This window comes from Schistocerca cancellata, chromosome 4, assembly GCF_023864275.1.
Source record: "Schistocerca cancellata isolate TAMUIC-IGC-003103 chromosome 4, iqSchCanc2.1, whole genome shotgun sequence".
Lineage (NCBI taxonomy): Eukaryota > Metazoa > Arthropoda > Insecta > Orthoptera > Acrididae > Schistocerca > Schistocerca cancellata.
In genome coordinates this window covers 667330311-667349756 of record NC_064629.1, presented here as the reverse complement: position 1 = coordinate 667349756, position 19446 = coordinate 667330311, and the positions used below count along the sequence as shown (strand labels likewise).

The 19446-nt window shown below is 42.1% G+C and overlaps 1 protein-coding gene across 1 annotated transcript in view; it reads right to left on the bottom strand.

Annotated features, from left to right (window-relative positions):
* The window catches only part of LOC126184375 (palmitoleoyl-protein carboxylesterase NOTUM), a 328408-nt gene that overhangs the window by 159936 nt on the left and 149026 nt on the right, over positions 1–19446 (bottom strand). Inside the window, exon 4 of the mRNA XM_049926760.1 lies at positions 3002–3096. Coding sequence (XP_049782717.1) covers positions 3002–3096 — 95 coding nt within the window. The remainder of the gene's footprint in view (positions 1–3001; positions 3097–19446) is intronic.

Genomic DNA, 19446 nt, shown 5'->3' with positions numbered 1-19446 from the left:
ACATGTTAGTCCGACATTTTAACAGAACCACCTCATTAGATGAGTGTACTTAGAACAAACAGATGATAAGAAGTGTTAAAGTGTACTGTATCACTGTCTTCGGATAACGTGATGAACAACCTAAGACCACCGCTGCCATTGACGCCTCCGACAACTGAGATGCTGCTTAGCAACGCTGTCAAATGGATGGAATCACTGACGTCACACGGATAACGTAATTCGCCGACCAGAGGAACAAAAGCACTTGAGACGGTACTATGGTCACGTGCCTCACTGACACCATACTCAGTTCTATCGACACCCCCGGGATAACAAGGCCGCCCAGCAGTGTTAGTGACGTCACACTAAGCGGCCCATAGCCGACGCAGCAGTCCACGGACACCTCCGTACAGACGCGCCTGATGCTAACGATCTTCTGTCCGTCATACAGAAAGGAGCGAACTATAATTCGAACCAAATTATATATATTCTTGTAAACAGCATAAAGGTTCATAACGAAATACCGATTACATATACGGGCAGGAATAAGTTTAATCGATTGAGGAACTTTGCCACTATTTTATAATTGTCAGAACACTATTTAGCTTTAAAACTCGCATACAGGTGGTGACAAATGCCAACTGACAGCAGGACTTAACATTTTCAAGATATTACACTGAAAGTAAATTATCTTAAACACTGTCATACATAGCAAAACCCTCACAACTTTCGTTTACAATAAGGTAACAAGAGTTCGCTTTATCTCATAAAACACATGACTATTGTGAATTTACTCATATGTTCATGGTGACAGCTCTTTTCAAGAATTTTTACGAGTGTATCCACAGTAATAAAGAATGGAAACAAAAGATAGATATCAAATATTCTCCTTTTAACATAGACATCACTGAACACAAGATTCTGTCTTGCACTGTGATACTAAGGGACTGGTCTTTCCTTTAAGAAAAGCCTGACAATTTGAAGTTCACTCTGCTATTGAAGATACACTTCTTGAGACAATATCAAAAATGTTATGAAAGGTAAGGAAATGAAAAACAACCAAGTGCATTACATGTAAGAATGTGAGCAAAAGGCTGAGGCTCTCTTTACTTACCATTTTCAATCTCTCTACAGCTTATTTCCTTTTCCACGTAGAAATCACCAACTGCAAGTCTCATTATTGCTGTCTGTTACTAACAAAGTGCTTTTCTATTGAGAAAAGCTGACAATTTGATGTTCATTCTGGTACTGAAGATAAACACTTTTCAGAGGAGCTCTAGAACCTATTCCTGCCCGTATATGTAATCGGTATTTCGTTATGAACCTTTATGCTATTTACAAGAATATATATAATTTGGTCTTTGGTTCGAATTAAAGTTCGCTCCTTTCTGTATGACGGACAGAAGATCGTTAGCATCAGGCGCGTCTGTACGGAGGTGTCCGTGGACTGCTGCGTCGGCTATGGGCCGCTTAGTGTGACGTCACTAACACTGGTGGGCGGCCTTATTATCCCGGGGGTGTCGGTTCTACCCGCTGGTGATTTTCGACTCTGTTGTTGTTATTTCATTGGAATGTTTTACCTGGCGGCTGATTTGATTCTTGGCACCACTACGGCCATTCTTGGTGATTCCTTAGGCTAGCTATACAGGGTGTTACAGAATGACATTTTAAAAACATGGTACATTACCGAGTATGAAATTCGGACCGTTTTGATATAAGGAATCTAAAGCCGGAAATGTTAAATAAAGTTTCTACAGCCACCAATGGGCTATTGAAAATCCACGCGTACTTGTACGAGAAGTTACCAGATGAGATTATCAATGAACATTTGGGCTGTAATTCTTGACGCTCATCTCGCTGGACCACACATCTTACCAGATCGTTTGAATGATACATGGTATTTGAACTTTCTGGAGAAAGCCTTGCCTGAACTTCCGGAGGACGTTTCCTTGCATTTGTGTGCGTTTGTGGTTTCAGAGTGCTGGTGTTTCAGCGTACTTTTATCGTCGAGCCAGGACATATCTCACAGACGGCTTCAGCAGAAAGTAAATGGAAGGGGATGCTGTGGGATTTTGTAAAGCCCCTTGTATACACAACCCCAGTAGGAAAAATACCTGAGCTTATTGAGCGCATCGTCAGAGCGCCTGATACCATCAAAGGGGAGCGCGAAATCTTACAGGGAATCAGAGAAAACACGGTTCGCCGTTTCACATTGTGTAACAAAGTTCATGGCCGTCACATTAATAATTAACCATACATTTGTGAAACCACAGATTCGGTTCACGGTACTTCATTGTACTCTGTTGTCAATAAATGTCTTCCACCCAACAGTATTGTGGTGTTTCAATAAGCTTACCGACTGCGCAGAAAGTGCATAGGCCTGTAGAAACTTTGACGTTTCCCGGTAGAGACTCCTTACTGTAAAATTTCATTCTCTACAATCTCTCAAATTATTGAAACTTCATTCTCTAGCACCCCTTATTTCACATTTACAACTTCAAGGCAGAGACTGGTTTTTCCGAGTTAAAGTATTTTCCGATGTGTAAAGAGTAGTGAAATAATTTACTTTTGATAAACTGACACCAGCTGTTACAATGTGCATCGCCCGAATGTATGTGGCAAATCGTTTTTCAAACGGTTCAAATGGCTCTAAGCACTATGGGACTTAACATCTGAGGTCATCAGTCCCCTAGACTTAAGCCTAACTAACCTAAGGACATCACACACATCCATGCCCGAGGCAGGATTCGAACCTGCGACCGTAGCAGCCGCGAGGCGCCGGACTGAAGCGCCTAGAACCACTCGACCACATCGGCCGGCTGCAAATCACTTTTAATATCCATTCTTTGTACATGGTTCTTATTGACAGCTACCAATACCACTGAATTCTTTCGTACAGGTCATCAAAGAACTACTAAATTACAGAATAATTCTTTTAAATTAAAATTAATTTAGTTATACTGTTCATATACAAATCTTAGCTGTAAGTTGGTAGTTATATTTGCAAACGAATAGCTCTTACCCTGCAGGAGATCCATCGTTGCAAGTTACATTTGGCGTAGACAGGAAAATTCTCTTGAGGGCATTTTCCTTCTCTGTGTGCGTATTCCGTGATAGCTTGAAAACATACAAACGTATTTGTCAAAAAATTGAAACTAGAGTATCAAGATGCAGCATTTACATACAGGAAGCAGGTGAAGTTTACGCAAAATTTTGAGCATTCCAATGTGTATCTAATTTAAAAGGAAAAGTTTTACCCACGTTTCTTTCAGTAGTAGATGATGATGATAACGAAAGCCGTTATGAAAATAAAAGACACACGTGGGCTAAATTAGATTACATAAGATTAGCCACACTGTTCGTTTCGCAGTGAGCACCACGTCAGTGAAAAATACATGAGACATATTTGTAAAGAATTGATATCCTAATGTGCATTCCGTGATTCTTAAGTGAAGTGGTTCTCCAGGATATGAAAAAAACATACGTTTTAACTAAGAAATTTAACACAAACAATTAAATGTATATATACTGAAGTACATAACATAATTCCTAGGCAATTACACCCAATTATTGTCAAAACAAAAACAATTGCAAGGTTTTCTTGCAAAGATCACATTACTAAAACGAAGTTATGCTGAAGCCATGTACACTAACGGAAAAAAATCGCAGCAGTGTAGTGTAATTAAATTTCGCAAATACATTTGTCTAGGTAACATATTTAACTGATTAACACTACAGGATCACAGGTTAATGTAAGTGCGAGATAAGCCATTGCAAAGGTGAAATGCTGGTACCTTAATAACCGGTGTAACCGCCAGAATGCCTGTAGACCTGGATGCTTTGTATTGTACAGGTGCTGTATGTCAATTTGTTCGATGGGATTCGATGCCTGTTGCACTTAGTCGGGCACTACAGGGACGGTTAATGCTGGTTGTGGATGACGCTGGAGTTGTCATCCGATGATATCCCTTCTGTGTTCGAATGGAGACAGATATGGCGATCGAGCAGGCTAAGGCAACATGTGAACACTCTGTAGAACATGTTGGGTAACAATAGAGGTATCTGGGAGAGCGTTATCCTGTTGGAAAACACAACCTGAAAGGCTGTTTGTGAGTGGCTGCAAAACTGGTCGAACCACCTGTCTGATGTACAAATTTTGCAGTCAGTGTGCTTGGGATAACAACAAGAGTGCTCCTGCTGTCATACCAAATGGCATCCCAGACCATAACTCCAATTTTACGTCCAGTGAGTCTAACACACAGACAGGTAGGTTGCAGGCCCTAAACTGGCCTCCTTCTAACCAACACATGGCTATCATTGACACCGAGGCAGAAGCAGCTTTCATCAGAAAACAAAAAGACTTCCACCCTGCCCTCCACTGAGCTCTCGCTTGACGCCACTTACGTCGCAAATAGCAGTGGTTTGAGGTCAGTGGAAAGTACGCTAAAGGGCATCTGGCTCGGAGCTGTCCTTGAAGTAACCGATTTGTGACAGTTCGTTGTGTCACTATGATGCCAACTGCTGCTGAAATTGCTGCCGCAGATGCAAGTACGATGGGTCAGAGCCCCACGCCGAATACGATGGTCTTCCTTCTTGGTAGTACCACGTGGCCGTCCGGAGCCCAATCTCCTTGCGACTGTTCATTCTCGTGAGCACCGTTGTCAGCAATCATGTACAGTGGCTACATTTCTGCCAAGTCTTTCTGCACCATCGCAGAAGGAACATCCAGCTTCTCGTAGCACTATTGTACGATTTCGTTCAAACTCAGTGAGATGTTGATAAGGACGTCTTTGGCATTCTTAAGTAACTGAAAGAACCAGAGGTTGTACATTGTTTCAGGGAGAGCATAAGGGAACAATTGACAGGAATGGGGGAAAGAAATACAGTAGAAGAAGAATGGGTAGCTTTGAGGGATGAAGTAGTGAAGGCAGCAGAGGATCAAGTAGGTAAAAAGACGAGGGCTAGTAGAAATCCTTGGGTAACAGAAGAAATATTGAATTTAATTGATGAAAGGAGAAAATATAAAAATGCAGTAAATGAAGCAGGCAAAAAGGAATACAAACGTCTCAAAAATGAGATCAGGAAGTGCAAAATGGCTAAGCAGGGGTGGCTAGAGGACAAATGTAAGGATGTAGAGGCTTATCTCACTAGGGGTAAGATAGATACTGCCTACAGGAAAATTAAAGAGACCTTTGGAGAAAAGAGAATCACTTGTATGAACATCAAGAGCTCAGATGGAAACCCAGTTCTAAGCAAAGAAGGGAAAGCAGAAAGGTGGAAGGAGTATATAGAGGGTCTATACAAGGGCGATGTACTTGAGGACGATATTATGGAAATGGGAGAGGATGTAGATGAAGATGAAATGGGAGATATGATACTGCGTGAAGAGTTTGACAGAGCACTGAAAGACCTGAGTCGGAACAAGGCCCCCGGAGTAGACAACATTCCATTGGAAATACTGACGGCCTTGGGAGAGCCAGTCCTGTCAAAACTCTACCATCTGGTGAGCAAGATGTATGAAACAGGCGAAATACCCTCAGACTTCAAGAAGAATATAAATTCCAATCCCAAAGAAAGCAGGTGCTGACAGATGTGAAAATTACCGAACAATCAGTTTAATAAGCCACAGCTGCAAAATACTAACGCGAATTCTTTACAGACGAATGGAAAAACTAGTAGAAGCCGACCTCGGGGAAGATCAGTTTGGATTCCGTAGAAACACTGGAACACGTGAGGCAATACTGACCTTACGACTTATCTTAGAAGAAAGATTAAGGAAAGGCAAACCTACGTTTCTAGCATTTGTAGACTTAGAGAAAGCTTTCGACAATGTTGACTGGAATACTCTCTTTCAAATTCTAAAGGTGGCTGGGGTAAAATACAGGGAGCGAAAGGCTATTTACAATTTGTACAGAAACCAGATGGCAGTTATAAGAGTCGAGGGACATGAAAGGGAAGCAGTGGTTGGGAAGGGAGTAAGACAGGGTTGTAGCCTGTCCCCGATGTTATTCAATCTGTATATTGAGCAAGCAGTAAAGGAAACAAAAGAAAAATTCGGAGTAGGTATTAAAATCCATGGAAAAGAAATAAAAACTTTGAGGTTCGCCGATGACATTGTAATTCTGTCAGAGACAGCAAAGGACTTGGAAGAGCAGTTGAATGGAATGGACAGTGTCTTGAAAGGAGGGTATAAGATGAACATCAACAAAAGCAAAACGAGGATAATGGAATGTAGTCGAATTAAGTCGGGTGATGCTGAAGGAATTAGATTAGGAAATGAGACACTTAAAGTAGTAAAGGAGTTTTGCTATTTGGGGAGCAAAATAACTGATGATGGTCGAAGTAGAGAGGATATAAAATGTAGACTGGCAATGGCAAGGAAAGCGTTTCTGGAGAAGAGAAGTTTGTTAACATCGAGTATAGATTTAAGTGTTAGGAAGTCATTTCTGAAAGTATTTGCATGGAGTGTAGCCACGTATGGAAGTGAAACATGGACGATAAATAGTTTGGACAAGAAGAGAATAGAAGCTTTCGAAATGTGGTGCTACAGAAGAATGCTGAAGATTAGATGGGTAGATCACATAACTAATGAGGAAGTATTGAATAGGATTGGGGAGAAGAGAAGTTTGTGGAACAACTTGACCAGAAGAAGGGATCGGTTGGTAGGACATGTCCTGAGGCATCAAGGGATCACCAGTTTAGTATTGGAGGGTAGCGTGAAGGGTAAAAATCGTAGAGGGAGACCAAGAGATGAATACACTAAGCAGATTCAGAAAGATGTAAGTTGCAGTAGGTACTGGGAGATGAAGAAGCTTGCACAGGATAGAGTAGCATGGAGAGCTGCATCAAACCAGTCTCAGGACTGAAGACCACAACAACAACAAGTAACATCAGTTCACCACATTCAGTCTCAAGGTAACTAACGCTTATGACCGCTACAGGGTGTGTTTAAAGCAAACCTGATGTGAATCCTCATAGTGGCGTGACTAGCGCAGCTCTTACGCGACTGGCGCGAAATTTGGTTAGACATTATCTTTCAGATGTAGAAATACGTCTGCCATCTTCCGTTTATGTCCCACAACTCCTTCTTGGTTTTGCGATTTCTTTTCCTCAAGTGTATTAAAATGCATTCATATTAAATTATATGCGTACTGATAAGGACATAAAGTGGGTGCACGTGCAGTTAATGGTGGCCACCGATTAATTTTTTACGGTACTCTTAAACTATAATTCAGTAGTAACCAAGTTTTTTATAGTTGCTGTCAAGTTACTGACAACGTGTACTCTCGAATAATGGTGAACTTTCTGGATTAAAGTGAACGACTTTCAAGTATTTTTGAAAGTTGTTCACGCTTCTAATATTGATTCTGTGATCTCAGTTATCGGTTTGATAGAGAAGTATATTACTCGTGACTGATTTCGTTGATGAATATATGTGCTCAAAAGTGATAGTTAGTGTATTCAGTTATTTGAACAGGCTTGTGCAAGGCGCTCTTGAATTTTCACCACAAGTAATTCGTATTATACGCGTTTGGACCCAGAAAACTTCAGGATGGCTACGTGAGCTATCCCAAGCATACAATATCGCATGACATTATGCAATGGAAATAAGCAAATAACGTCAGTTCTTTTATTGTTATATCACCTATGTCTGACATCATTCGTGTTGCAAATAAAGATTTATGTAAAGATTTTTTTTAAATTACTGCTACCAGTCGCAATCGTGGTGTGACTGATAGCGGTAATTTAAAAAAAAAAACCCTTATCTATTTCTTGAAACAGTCACGGTCGAAAAGTAGTCCAAATGACTTCAAATAAAGATTTGCTTAGGTATTTTCGTAGTTTTTCTGTGTTCCCCTCCCAGCTGTATTTAACATCTCGTTTTAACACCAAGTATTAAACATTGTCAACGTCGCCTATGCAAGTCCGTATACTTTTGTATCTGTTAGGTGGAAACCTTTTCTAGGTTCTGAATAAATACTTTTTTTCAAGACTTAATTACTAGTGAAGAGGCTTGAAGTCATTTCTTAACGTCCAAAAAAATATCAGTATTTTCTGTTGTAAGGTAGGCACGTCATTTTGATTTTTGTAAGTTATCGATGTGCACGTTACAGAGAGAGCAAGTTATGTTACCGTTAAACGAACTTTGGTCTTGTCGTGGCACAGTCTGATATATTCTTAGTTGAAGTGTGGTAGATGATGGGCGTATTCAGTAGTGCTGTGTTGACTTATGATGGTATCTGTTGCCGGCCGTGGTGGCCGAGCGGCTATAGGCGCTTCAGTCCGGAACCGTGCGACTGCTACGGTAGCTGGTTCGAATCCTGCCTGGGGCATGGATGTGTGTGATGTCCTTAGGTTAGTTAGGTTTAAGTAGTTCCAAGTACTAGGGGACTGATGATCTCAGATGTTACGTTCCATAGTGCTCAGAGCCATTTGAACAATTTTTGGTATGCATTAGATGCAGAAAGATTTATTTTAAAGGGCAGCAAGGATGAATGTGATATACATGTTGAAAGGCGAAAGGAATATAAATTTTGAGTAATGTTATTTTTTTGAAGAGGAGAAGTCTGAGGTACGATTGGATCACTGCGCACCTAATTTGTAGAAATGATTATTGGCAGCTAATTAACTTTGTTTGCTTGCTCAGAGCTGAGAGACACACCACCCCACTTCCTTGAACCATGCATTAAGATACCAACTGATTAAGCTGCTTGATTTTTATAGAAATTCTCTGATAACATGTACAAACATGTACCCTTTTTAAATCATTGCTCACTTTGTTAAGCACTGGTATTGCTCAGACTAATGTTATGTATGAAGATAACGCGAAGTTCTACACTGTCATTTTGAATATGTACTTAATTCTAATATCGTCTCTTGGAATATCATTTCATAGGAATAGTTACTCTTCCCATCCCATTTTTAAGGGAAGTTTATCATTACGCAATACCACATTGCAGCATGTGGTACGCAACGGTTTGACCTTTTATTTAGGAATAGAAATCTAGCTCAGCCGCTGCCTGATTGTTGTTTGCTGCAGTTACAGTTCAATTCAAATTAGGTTCTGTTTACTCAAGGTTAATACACGAGTTTAAGTTGGATAATAATTTTTGGGCACATAGTTTTGGCAATACGTAGATTTTTATAGAGTGAAGGGTAAAGTTGGGCTAAATTTCATACAAAATACAAATATAGGTGGGAGGTTACACTCTTTATAAAATACACGTGATTTTCTATTCATCGTGATGTTTTTATTACCTACAAACAAAACAGTCTTAACCCTTTCCACCCGAACCCACACGATCGTGCGGGTGCGGTTTTTATTTTTTTACGTCAAATTGAATCTCTTGCCTTGGTACCAACCGACCTGCAACGATCGTGCAGGTTGTGCGCTACGCGTTTCTCATTTTTATGTTGTCATTCGGCGCCAACAGATTGCAGCACATGATGTTTAAGTTGATCGAGAAGTGAGCATTATGCCGGCGCCTGATTAGTAGCTCAGAATTAAGTTAAATTGAATTGTTTCGGCGATCTGCTGGATCTGGTTATTTGTAATGGTGTGTACAACGTTGTGATATTGATAATTATTAGTAACTTCATATCTTTGCACAGCAATTGTGCGTTAAATTTGTACTAGCACGATTGTGCGGGTTAGACGTTGACTGTGTCACTTCATCATCGAGTGGGTGTTGTTGATTGTGTCATTGGGCTCCCTATATTCCTGCTTTTCATACAGTTTTGAATGGGAAAGTTTTTATGCACATTCCCGTTATTGTATGCAGGTTTATCAGACAATCAAATCCGTTCTGTATTAGAGGATTCGGATTTGAGTGGCATTTCGTCAGATGAAGACGACGAGTTTGTTCCTTCTCCTTCAAATATTCAGCAGGCAGACGACTCGTCTGATGATGATTTGAGTGCCGAAGAAGTTCCTGAAGAGCGCAGGAGTTCACACAGTGTCACAGAAGGTGTCAGACCACTGCTTTTTCAGAGATCAAATTTTGTTCCGAAGTTTCATCCACCAAACATTAATTACAGTGCTATTGAGGTCAGTGACAAAGAGGTGCGATCTGAGTTACCTATTTCGTGTATCATTCCCATTTTCTTACTAAAATATCTTCTTTTTAATTCTAGAGTCCTTCACCAATTGGAACTCCTGCTGAATATTTCTGTTAATATTTCAGTGAAACGTTTTTTGAAGAGGCAGTGAAATATACAAATATGTATAGTGTTGCAAAAACAGGGAAATCCCTAAGGACTACAGCTCACGAACTGAAGGTGTTTTTTGGGATAAATTTAATGATGGAGTGCATGAGGTATTCTAGGCTACCCATGTACTGGAAGAAATCTATTTCTTTATCAGCGATTAGTGACACTATGTCTAGAGACCGGTTCCTTGGTCTCAGGAATAATGTGCACTTTGTTGATACTATAAAACCACCTGAAGAGGCTAAAACTGATAGACTGTGGAAATTTCAGCCAGTGATCGACACAGTAAGAAGAAGATGTCACAGTTTGCCTCGTAGCTTTAACTACTACAGTATTGAGAGCTGAAGAGTTTGAAACACCGTTAGATGATACGTTAAGCACCTCCACAAAGGCAAAAGTTTACAAATCCCATCCGAAACCAGGTTTGGACAGGCGATATTATGGGTATGATCACTGGCCGACAGTGGATGATATTTTGTCACCACGAACATGTCAGTATGAGCGCTGCAGTTCCAGAATAAAGACAAAATGCATAAAATGCAATCAGTACTTATGTCTTGCAAAAGGAAAGGATTCTTTCAAATTATTTCACGAAAAGTGAAGCAGTCTGAATCATGACTTTGTGTTACAAAATAAATAAATAAAAATTATTATTAATTTTTTTGCCACAGAATATGATTTGCAATCTATGTAATATTTTTTTATAATAACTAATAAATAAAAGTAATGAAAGAATAATTTTTATTCATAACTGTTCCTCAGGTAACTTATAATATGAAACAAATAGCAGGAAGTCAGAGAATAATTTTGGTGAAATAAAACCTGACCCTCACGATTGTGCTAGTTGTTTTCCCGCTGCATTTTTTATGGAAGAGTTTTTTTTATTATTTTTCCCAGTGTCTACTATGCCCAAGTATACAGAGAATTCAACTTTATTCACCATTTTCAAAAAAATGGTGTTCAGGCTGGAAAGGGTTAACATCTTGTAATCTTAGTGTAAAAAGAACAATAATAAACCCACACACACAAACACACTCACACACACACACACACACACACACACACACACACACACACAGACACACACATATAAGGAATAGTATGGGCTCTCAGATGGAACCTTGTAGGACAACACGTGTAATTAGAAGACTTATAGCTTAATACAAGACTATTTTCTTTCGAAACCTTTTGTTTTTCTGTTAGGCAGATTTGACTTGAACCATATTCTAATTTACGTGAAAAGATATTCTGATTTAAACAGTCAAACGATACTGAAAGTCTCAGAATACGCAGGTAACCTGTAATTCATTGTTTAAAGATTTACAGATGGCTATAAAGTCTGTGTCAATATAGTGTCAACAACGTAGCCAGTAGTCTCCGTACACCCCAATAAACGAACTCCGAGTGCCATGAGGTGTGAGAGGATATAAACGCAATATGATATTGTAGACGAATTTTTTGTCGGAATGACTCAACAGAGACCGTTGATTGAGTTCTAACGTTGGGTAATCGTAGAAGGCCATAAGTTCCGTTCTTTGATCAAAGATATGTGCACTGATCAGCAAGAACATTATGACCACCGACCTGCTATCGATACAAAGTAGTTCCAGGCGATAGCAGCGTCACCTGGCGAGGAATTACTGCTAGTCAGACACTCCCACGGTGCATATACGAGGTGCATTCAAGTTCTAAGGCCTCCGATTTTTTTTCTCCGGACTGGAAAGAGATAGAAACATGCGCATTGTTTTAAAATGAGGCCGCGTTCATTGTCAATACGTCCCAGAGATGGCAGCACCGTACGGTAGATAGAATTTTACCGCCAGCGGCGAGAATGAGAACTGTTTTAAATACTTAAAATGGTGACGTTTTCCTTACTTGAACAGCGTGCAATCATTGGTTTTCTGAATTTGCGTGGTGTGAAACCAACTGAAATTCATCGACAGTTGAAGGAGACATGTGGTGATGGAGTTATGGATGTGTCGAAAGTGCGTTCGTGGGTGCAACAGTTTAATGAAGGCAGAACATCATGTGACAACTAACCGAAACAACCTCAGGCTCGCACAAGCCGGTCTGACGATACGATCGAGAAAGTGGAGAGAATTGTTTTGGGGGATCGCCGAATGACTGTTGAACAGATCGCCTTCAGAGTTGGCATTTCTGTGGGTTCTGTGCACACAATCGTGCATGACGACCTGAAAATGCGAAAAGTGTCATCCAGGTGGGTGCCACGAATGCTGACGGACGACCACACGGCTGCCCGTGTGGCATGTTGCCAAGCAATGTTGACGCGCAATGACAGCACGAATGGGACTTTCTTTTCGTCGGTTGTGACAATGGATGAGACGTGGATGCCATTTTTCAATCCAGAAAGAAAGCGCCAGTCAACTCAATGGAAGCACACAGATTCACCGCCACCAAAAAAATTTCGGGTAACCGCCAGTGCTGAAAAAATGATGGTGTCCATATTCTGGGACAGCGAGGGCGTAATCCTTACCCATTGCGTTCCAAAGGGCACATCCTACGAAAATGTTTTGAAGAACAAATTCCTTCCTGCACTGCAACAAAAACGTCCGGGAAGGGCTGCGCGTGTGCTGTTTCACCAAGACAACACTCCCGCACATCGAGCTAACGTTACGCAACAGTTTCTTCGTGATAACTTTGAAGTGATTCCTCATGCTCCCTACTCACCTGACCTGGCTCCTAGTGAGTTTTGGCTTTTTTCAACAATGAAAGACACTCTCCGTGGCCGCACATTCACCAGCCATGCTGCTATTGCCTCAGCGATTTTCCAGTGGTCAAAACAGACTCCTAAAGAAGCTTTCGCCACTGCCTTGGAATCATGGCGTCAGCGTTGTGAAAAATGTGTACGTCTGCAGGGCGATTACGTCGAGAAGTAACGCCAGTTTCATCGATTTCGTGTGAGTAGTTAATTAGAAAAAAAAATCGGAGGCCTTAAAACTTGAATGCACCTCGTAGTAACAGTCAGCGTGCTGCCCATGTGTAGAACGGGGACAGTACGCGATCTATCTTCAGCCTGACCGAGGACAGATTGTGATGGCCCAGAGGCTCGGCACGAGCGTTTCGGAAACTGCACGACTTGTCGGGTGTTCAACGAGTGCTGTGGTGAGTGTCTTCAACACGTGGCGAAACCAAGGTGACACCACGTCCCGACGTCACGAGTTCGGGCGGCCACCCCTCATTACAGACGTCGGACGTCGTAGGCTGCGCAGACTGGTACCGCAGGACAGGCGGTGAACTATGCTGAAATTAACATCAGACGTTAACGCTGTGTCTGAACACACAGTGCACCGAATATCCCTAACGATGGCCCCCTGCGCCAGACACTGTCAACTACGACTGATCATCGTTACTGGACGTTGGCGCAGTGGCTGAGCGTTGCATGGTCTGATGAATCCCGATACCTTCTTCATCATGCCGATGGGAAGGCGCGAATCCGTCGCGTTCGAGGGGAGCAGCTCCTAGACACCTGTACTGCGGGCGGAGACAAGCTGGAGGTGGCTCCATTATGCTCTGAGGAACATTCACGTGGGCATCTATGGGTTCAGTGGAGTTCGTGCAAGACACCATGACGGCCAAGGGGTGTCGTACACTGATTTCAGACCACGTACACCCCTTCACGGCGATCCTGTTTCCCAACAGCAGTAGCATTTTTCAACAAGATAATGTGCCATGTCACAAGGTCAGGTGTGTGATGGAGTGGTTCAAAGAACACAGTGGCGAGTTCCCATTGATGTGCCTGTCTCCCAGTTCGCAAATGGGACCATCACGTAAGAGTGATAGTAGGGAGAGCAAATGGTCGACTCCGGTTTATTCGGAGCATTTTCGGGAAGTGTAGCTCATCTGTAAAGGAGACTGCGTATATAGAACTACTGCGACCCATTCCTGAGTACTGCTCGATGTTTGGCGTCCGCACCAGGTCGGATTAAAGGAAGACAACGAAGCAATTCAAAGGTGAGCCGCTAGATTTGTTGCTGGTAGGTTTGATCAACAGCTAAGTATTACGGAGATGCTTCATGAATTCAAATGGGAATCATTGGAAAGAAAATTTAGAGAACCGGCATTTGAATCTGACAGCAGAACGATTCCTGTGACCACTGGAGACAGTGTACAGGTTACCCCAAACTCGTAACACAACACACATGTCGTATTAACACACGTATATCCACCCGATGATAGAAGTTGAAGCCTTCCAAACTCGTTTTCTGTATAAACAAGTAGTGACAAGCAATAAACTTGTTGTTTCAGTCGATATAGACAGTCATTTTTCCCTCGCTCTATTTGCGAATGGAACAGGAAAGGAAACGATTAGTCGTGGTACAAGGTAGTCTCCGCCATGCACCATAAAGCGTCATGTGAAATATGTATGTAGCTGTAGGGCTTCCACAGGAGTCAAGTACACCACAGTCCATTGTTAGCAACGTTCTGTATAGCGGAAACGTCAACGAACTATTAAATCTACTCATCACTCTGGCAGGCATGAAATATTAAACTATAGGTCCAGTTTTTAAGCGTCCAACATAGACTAACTGTTAGATACCTGCCTCTCCTATTGCAGAGTTCTTCCGTCACAGCTCATTTACAGACTTCAGTTACAGAATTATAAGTCGACAAGCGATAGACGTCCCAGATCACCATTGTGCTGTTGCTAAATTTCGCGGATCACAAGAACGAATACGTGACTTCTGTTAGAGTTGTATATCAAAACATGTGCCAGTGGAGCAGTGACAAAATGTTTTTGAAGTTTTGAGACGTTGTACGAGTATGTAATGCGGTTTTCACTTTGGCATTTATACTAGGCAAGTGCCTGGAAACCGTATTTTACTAAAAGTGTGTCACGGAGAACTCAGTGTTATAGAAGATTATGTGATGGTACTGTCGCGAAACATGTTTTTCTCCTGATGTTTTAATATAACACTTGCCTAGCGAAATAGGAATTGGTTTACACACGTCATCCGATTCCATCAGTGGACGGAATGTTCGTCCTGACAAGCTAGGGCTTGCAAGAGTACCTATTCAGTACTTTTAGCTTTCTTTCTCGTATGCATAACACATTAACCGTGCTTAGGGTCTTATTACTCCAGTAGCCAAACTGTAGAACACCACACATAGATTGGCATTTTTACTGCATGCAGAGAGGCTTCCCACTGGAATAAGACGGCAGACTGCTGTGGAGTACTTCCCATTTACCCTTATATGCTGTTATTCTAGGGTTTTAAACTCTGCATAAATGGTTGTTACGTCACTATCATGTGTCCCTTAATGCAGTAAATGGTCTCAATTGCGCCATTTTTCTATCAGTACTCCAACGCATGGCTATTTGCAGTAACTGTGGCTGGAAAGAGCACTACTTCCCCAGTGGTTTTCTTTGTTTCTTGATAAGAACGAGGGAAAAATCTTTTAAGAGGAATTACAAGAATAGCTATACATCTCTAGAGACATGCTTGACTTGGTGGCAAAGATGCAGATACCTAAAAAAGCCAAATGGTCGAGCAGACTTATCGTATTATCTATTAAGAGCTTAAAAAGCAGGTCAAATGACCATGATTTCGTTTTTCGTTCCTTTATGTCAGTTGACTAAGCCATATATTCCAGTTTTAATTTCTTCAGTTAGAGGTCCTATATTTTTCAGTTTTCCTTTTTTCATAAACACGATACATGAACAGTGCTTTTAGGGGTTCGTTACCTCAGTAGACCGACTGCAGAACAGTGTTAAACATCACTCAAAGCAATGTAGAACTTTGAGCTAAGATTTTTTGTAAACAAATTATCGTTAAAAGCTGTTATTCCAGCAGTTTTAAACTCTGCAAACGGCTGTTATGTCGCTGGGTGTACGACATCTGAGCAAGTCCAGTTGTAAATTGAGCTTTATAAACAGATTTTTTGTGTGTCCTTGCATGCAGCAATATGGTCTCGATATCAAAATTTCCAGCCATTACCCCAATGTATGGCTATCTGCATTTACTATGCCCAGCAAAGGCACCAGCTTCCGAGCGGTTTTCTTTGCTAGTGTTAAGAATAAGGACAAAATATAGTTACAGGAATGCAAAGAATAGCTATACGTCTCTATAGACCTGACCGTCTTGCTGGCAAAAATATAGTTACCTAAAGGAGTCAATTTGTTCCGACTAATTCGGCGTATATGTTACAGGTTTTTCGTGTTGAAAACTTCGTAGGATTTTTTTTTGTGGGTTAGCGAATAAGACAAACAAATATCCTACAACAAAATCTTCATTAATTTTCTGCCATATACATATAAGTCAGAAAACCACCCTTTCTTTATGTTTGTTTGATGTAGTTTTTAATAACGTCCAGATTAATTTCTGACTTATAATTTAAATCTACATCTGAATCTTATATTTCTTTCTCCATCCAGTAATTTGACGAGTACAAAGAAGGTATATTCTCGAACTGAAAACCATGTCTTTTTCCCTGCAAACTATCTCTTTTATGGATTCAACAATTAGTTCCATTCCTTCCTGCATATTTTCTAGCCGAGAGCATTCGGGGAGTTTAATTTACCTCTTATTTCCCTAAATAACACTATTGTTGTAACATTGCACATCTGTCAGGGTGTATGCTACCAGCTCTTCTGCTGCACATTCTTGTGGAATTTTCGTGTAGAACTGTAAGATCACAACTTTTGCCTTAAAAAAACATACCTGCAATTACCCATCATGTTCGATGTAATTAATAATTATAGAACATACACAGTTAGATACAGAGTACTAGTTTAGCATGTGTAGCAATGAGTGGTGTGTGTATTTTTATTTTATAGGAATTCAGTTTCCTGTTCCACTTACAAATAAAAAACCGAGCGAAATATGTTTGTCTCCGTACTCGGTGCCGCAGACGTGTCCATGTTGGTGGTGGTTGCTTCATTGCCCGAGGGCCGGATGCTGCGTCAGCAGCTTCAGGAAAAAGAATTAATGCTCATGTCATCAATTCTAGGGATGCTGATGCTAATTTCCGTTTACCAATTTTTCAGAAATACAGTCGACACTATACAATAGGAATGCTGATGCTAATTTCCGTTTACCAATTTTTCAGAAATACAGTCGACACTATACAACAAACGGAACCAATCACGTTATAATTTATGGCGACATTTCAATAGAAACGGAAGTAACATCAGGTATAACCCAATTAAGTGTAATAGGATCATTAAGGATCTTAATATACATAAACGATTCCTCTGACAGAGTCAGTAGCAATTATCAGATTGTTCAAAGATGATTCTGTTGCCTCCAAGGAAACATAGATGGACGATCCTAATGAAATTCAGAGCAGCTTAGATGGCATTTTCAGTTGACGTAATGAACAGCAACTCGCTTTAGAGGTGGGTGAAGTGCCCCTATGACAAAGAGAAATAATTTTATAGTATCCAAATACAAAATTAACGTTTAAACGTATGGAGACTGCCAATCGTTTAAATATCTATAGGTAATTCTAGGAAGTAAAATGAAGTGAAACAAAGTCAGCAGTAGAGAATCTGAATGGATGACTTAGATCTGTCGGGACAGTTGTGGGAAAGAACTATCATTTGTAAAGGAAGCCAAATACAAGACACTTTATTACATTCAGTTTGTCACCAGATCTGCACACATCTTACCACTGAAGACAGATTGTTATTCACTTGGACTATCGCAGTATTGGTGTCTTCAGGTTCTGACAGTTAAGGCTGTAGATCGTCGGCATAGAAATGATGTTTTCAGAAGGGCGGGACCAATGGGCTATCATTGATATACACTCCTGGAAATGGAAAAAAGAACACATTGACACCGGTGTGTCAGACCCACCATACTTGCTTCGGACACTGCGAGAGGGCTGTACAAGCAATGATCACACGCACGGCACAGCGGACACACCAGGAACCGCGGTGTTGGCCGTCGAATGGCGCTAGCTGCGCAGCATTTGTGCACCGCCGCCGTCAGTGTCAGCCAGTTTGCCGTGGCATACGGAGCTCCATCGCAGTCTTTAACACTGGTAGCATGCCGCGACAGCGTGGACGTGAACCGTATGTGCAGTTGACGGACTTTGAGCGAGGGCGTATAGTGGGCATGCGGGAGGTCGGGTGGACGTACCGCCGAATTGCTCAACACGTGGGGCGTGAGGTCTCCACAGTACATCGATGTTGTCGCCAGTGGTCGGCGGAAGGTGCACGTGCCCGTCGACCTGGGACCGGACCGCAGCGACGCACGGATGCACGCCAAGACCGTAGGATCCTACGCAGTGCCGTAGGGGACCGCACCGCCACTTCCCAGCAAATTAGAGACACTGTTGCTCCTGGGGTATCGGCGAGGACCATTCGCAACCGTCTCCATGAAGCTGGGCTACGATCCCGCACACCGTTAGGCCGTCTTCCGCTCACGCCCCAACATCGTGCAGCCCGCCTCCAGTGGTGTCGCGACAGGCGTGAATGGAGGGACGAATGGAGACGTGTCGTCTTCAGCGATGAGAGTCGCTTCTGCCTTGGTGCCAATGATGGTCGTATGCGTGTTTGGCGCCGTGCAGGTGAGAGCCACAATCAGGACTGCATACGACCGAGGCACACAGGGCCAACACCCGGCATCATGGTGTGGGGAGCGATCTCCTACACTGGCCGTACACCACTGGTGATCGTCGAGGGGACACTGAACAGTGCACGGTACATCCAAACCGTCATCGAACCCATCGTTCTACCATTCCTAGACCGGCAAGGGAACTTGCTGTTCCAACAGGACAATGCACGTCCGCATGTATCCCGTGCCACCCAACGTGCTCTAGAAGGTGTAAGTCAACTACCCTGGCCAGCAAGATCTCCGGATCTGTCCCCCATTGAGCATGTTTGGGACTGGATGAAGCGTCGTCTCACACGGTCTGCACGTCCAGCACGAACGCTGGTCCAACTGAGGCGCCAGGTGGAAATGGCATGGCAAGCCGTTCCACAGGACTACATCCAGCATCTCTACGATCGTCTCCATGGGAGAATAGCAGCCTGCATTGCTGCGAAAGGTGGATATACACTGTACTAGTGCCGACATTGTGCATGCTCTGTTGCCTGTGTCTATGTGCCTGTGGTTCTGTCAGTGTGATCATGTGATGTATCTGACCCCAGGAATGTGTCAATAAAGTTTCCCCTTCCTGGGACAATGAATTCACGGTGTTCTTATTTCAATTTCCAGGAGTGTAGAAGGAAAACAGTAGTCGGCCCAGGACTGACCCCCAGAGGCACTCCCGAGATAAAAAGCTTCCAGGACG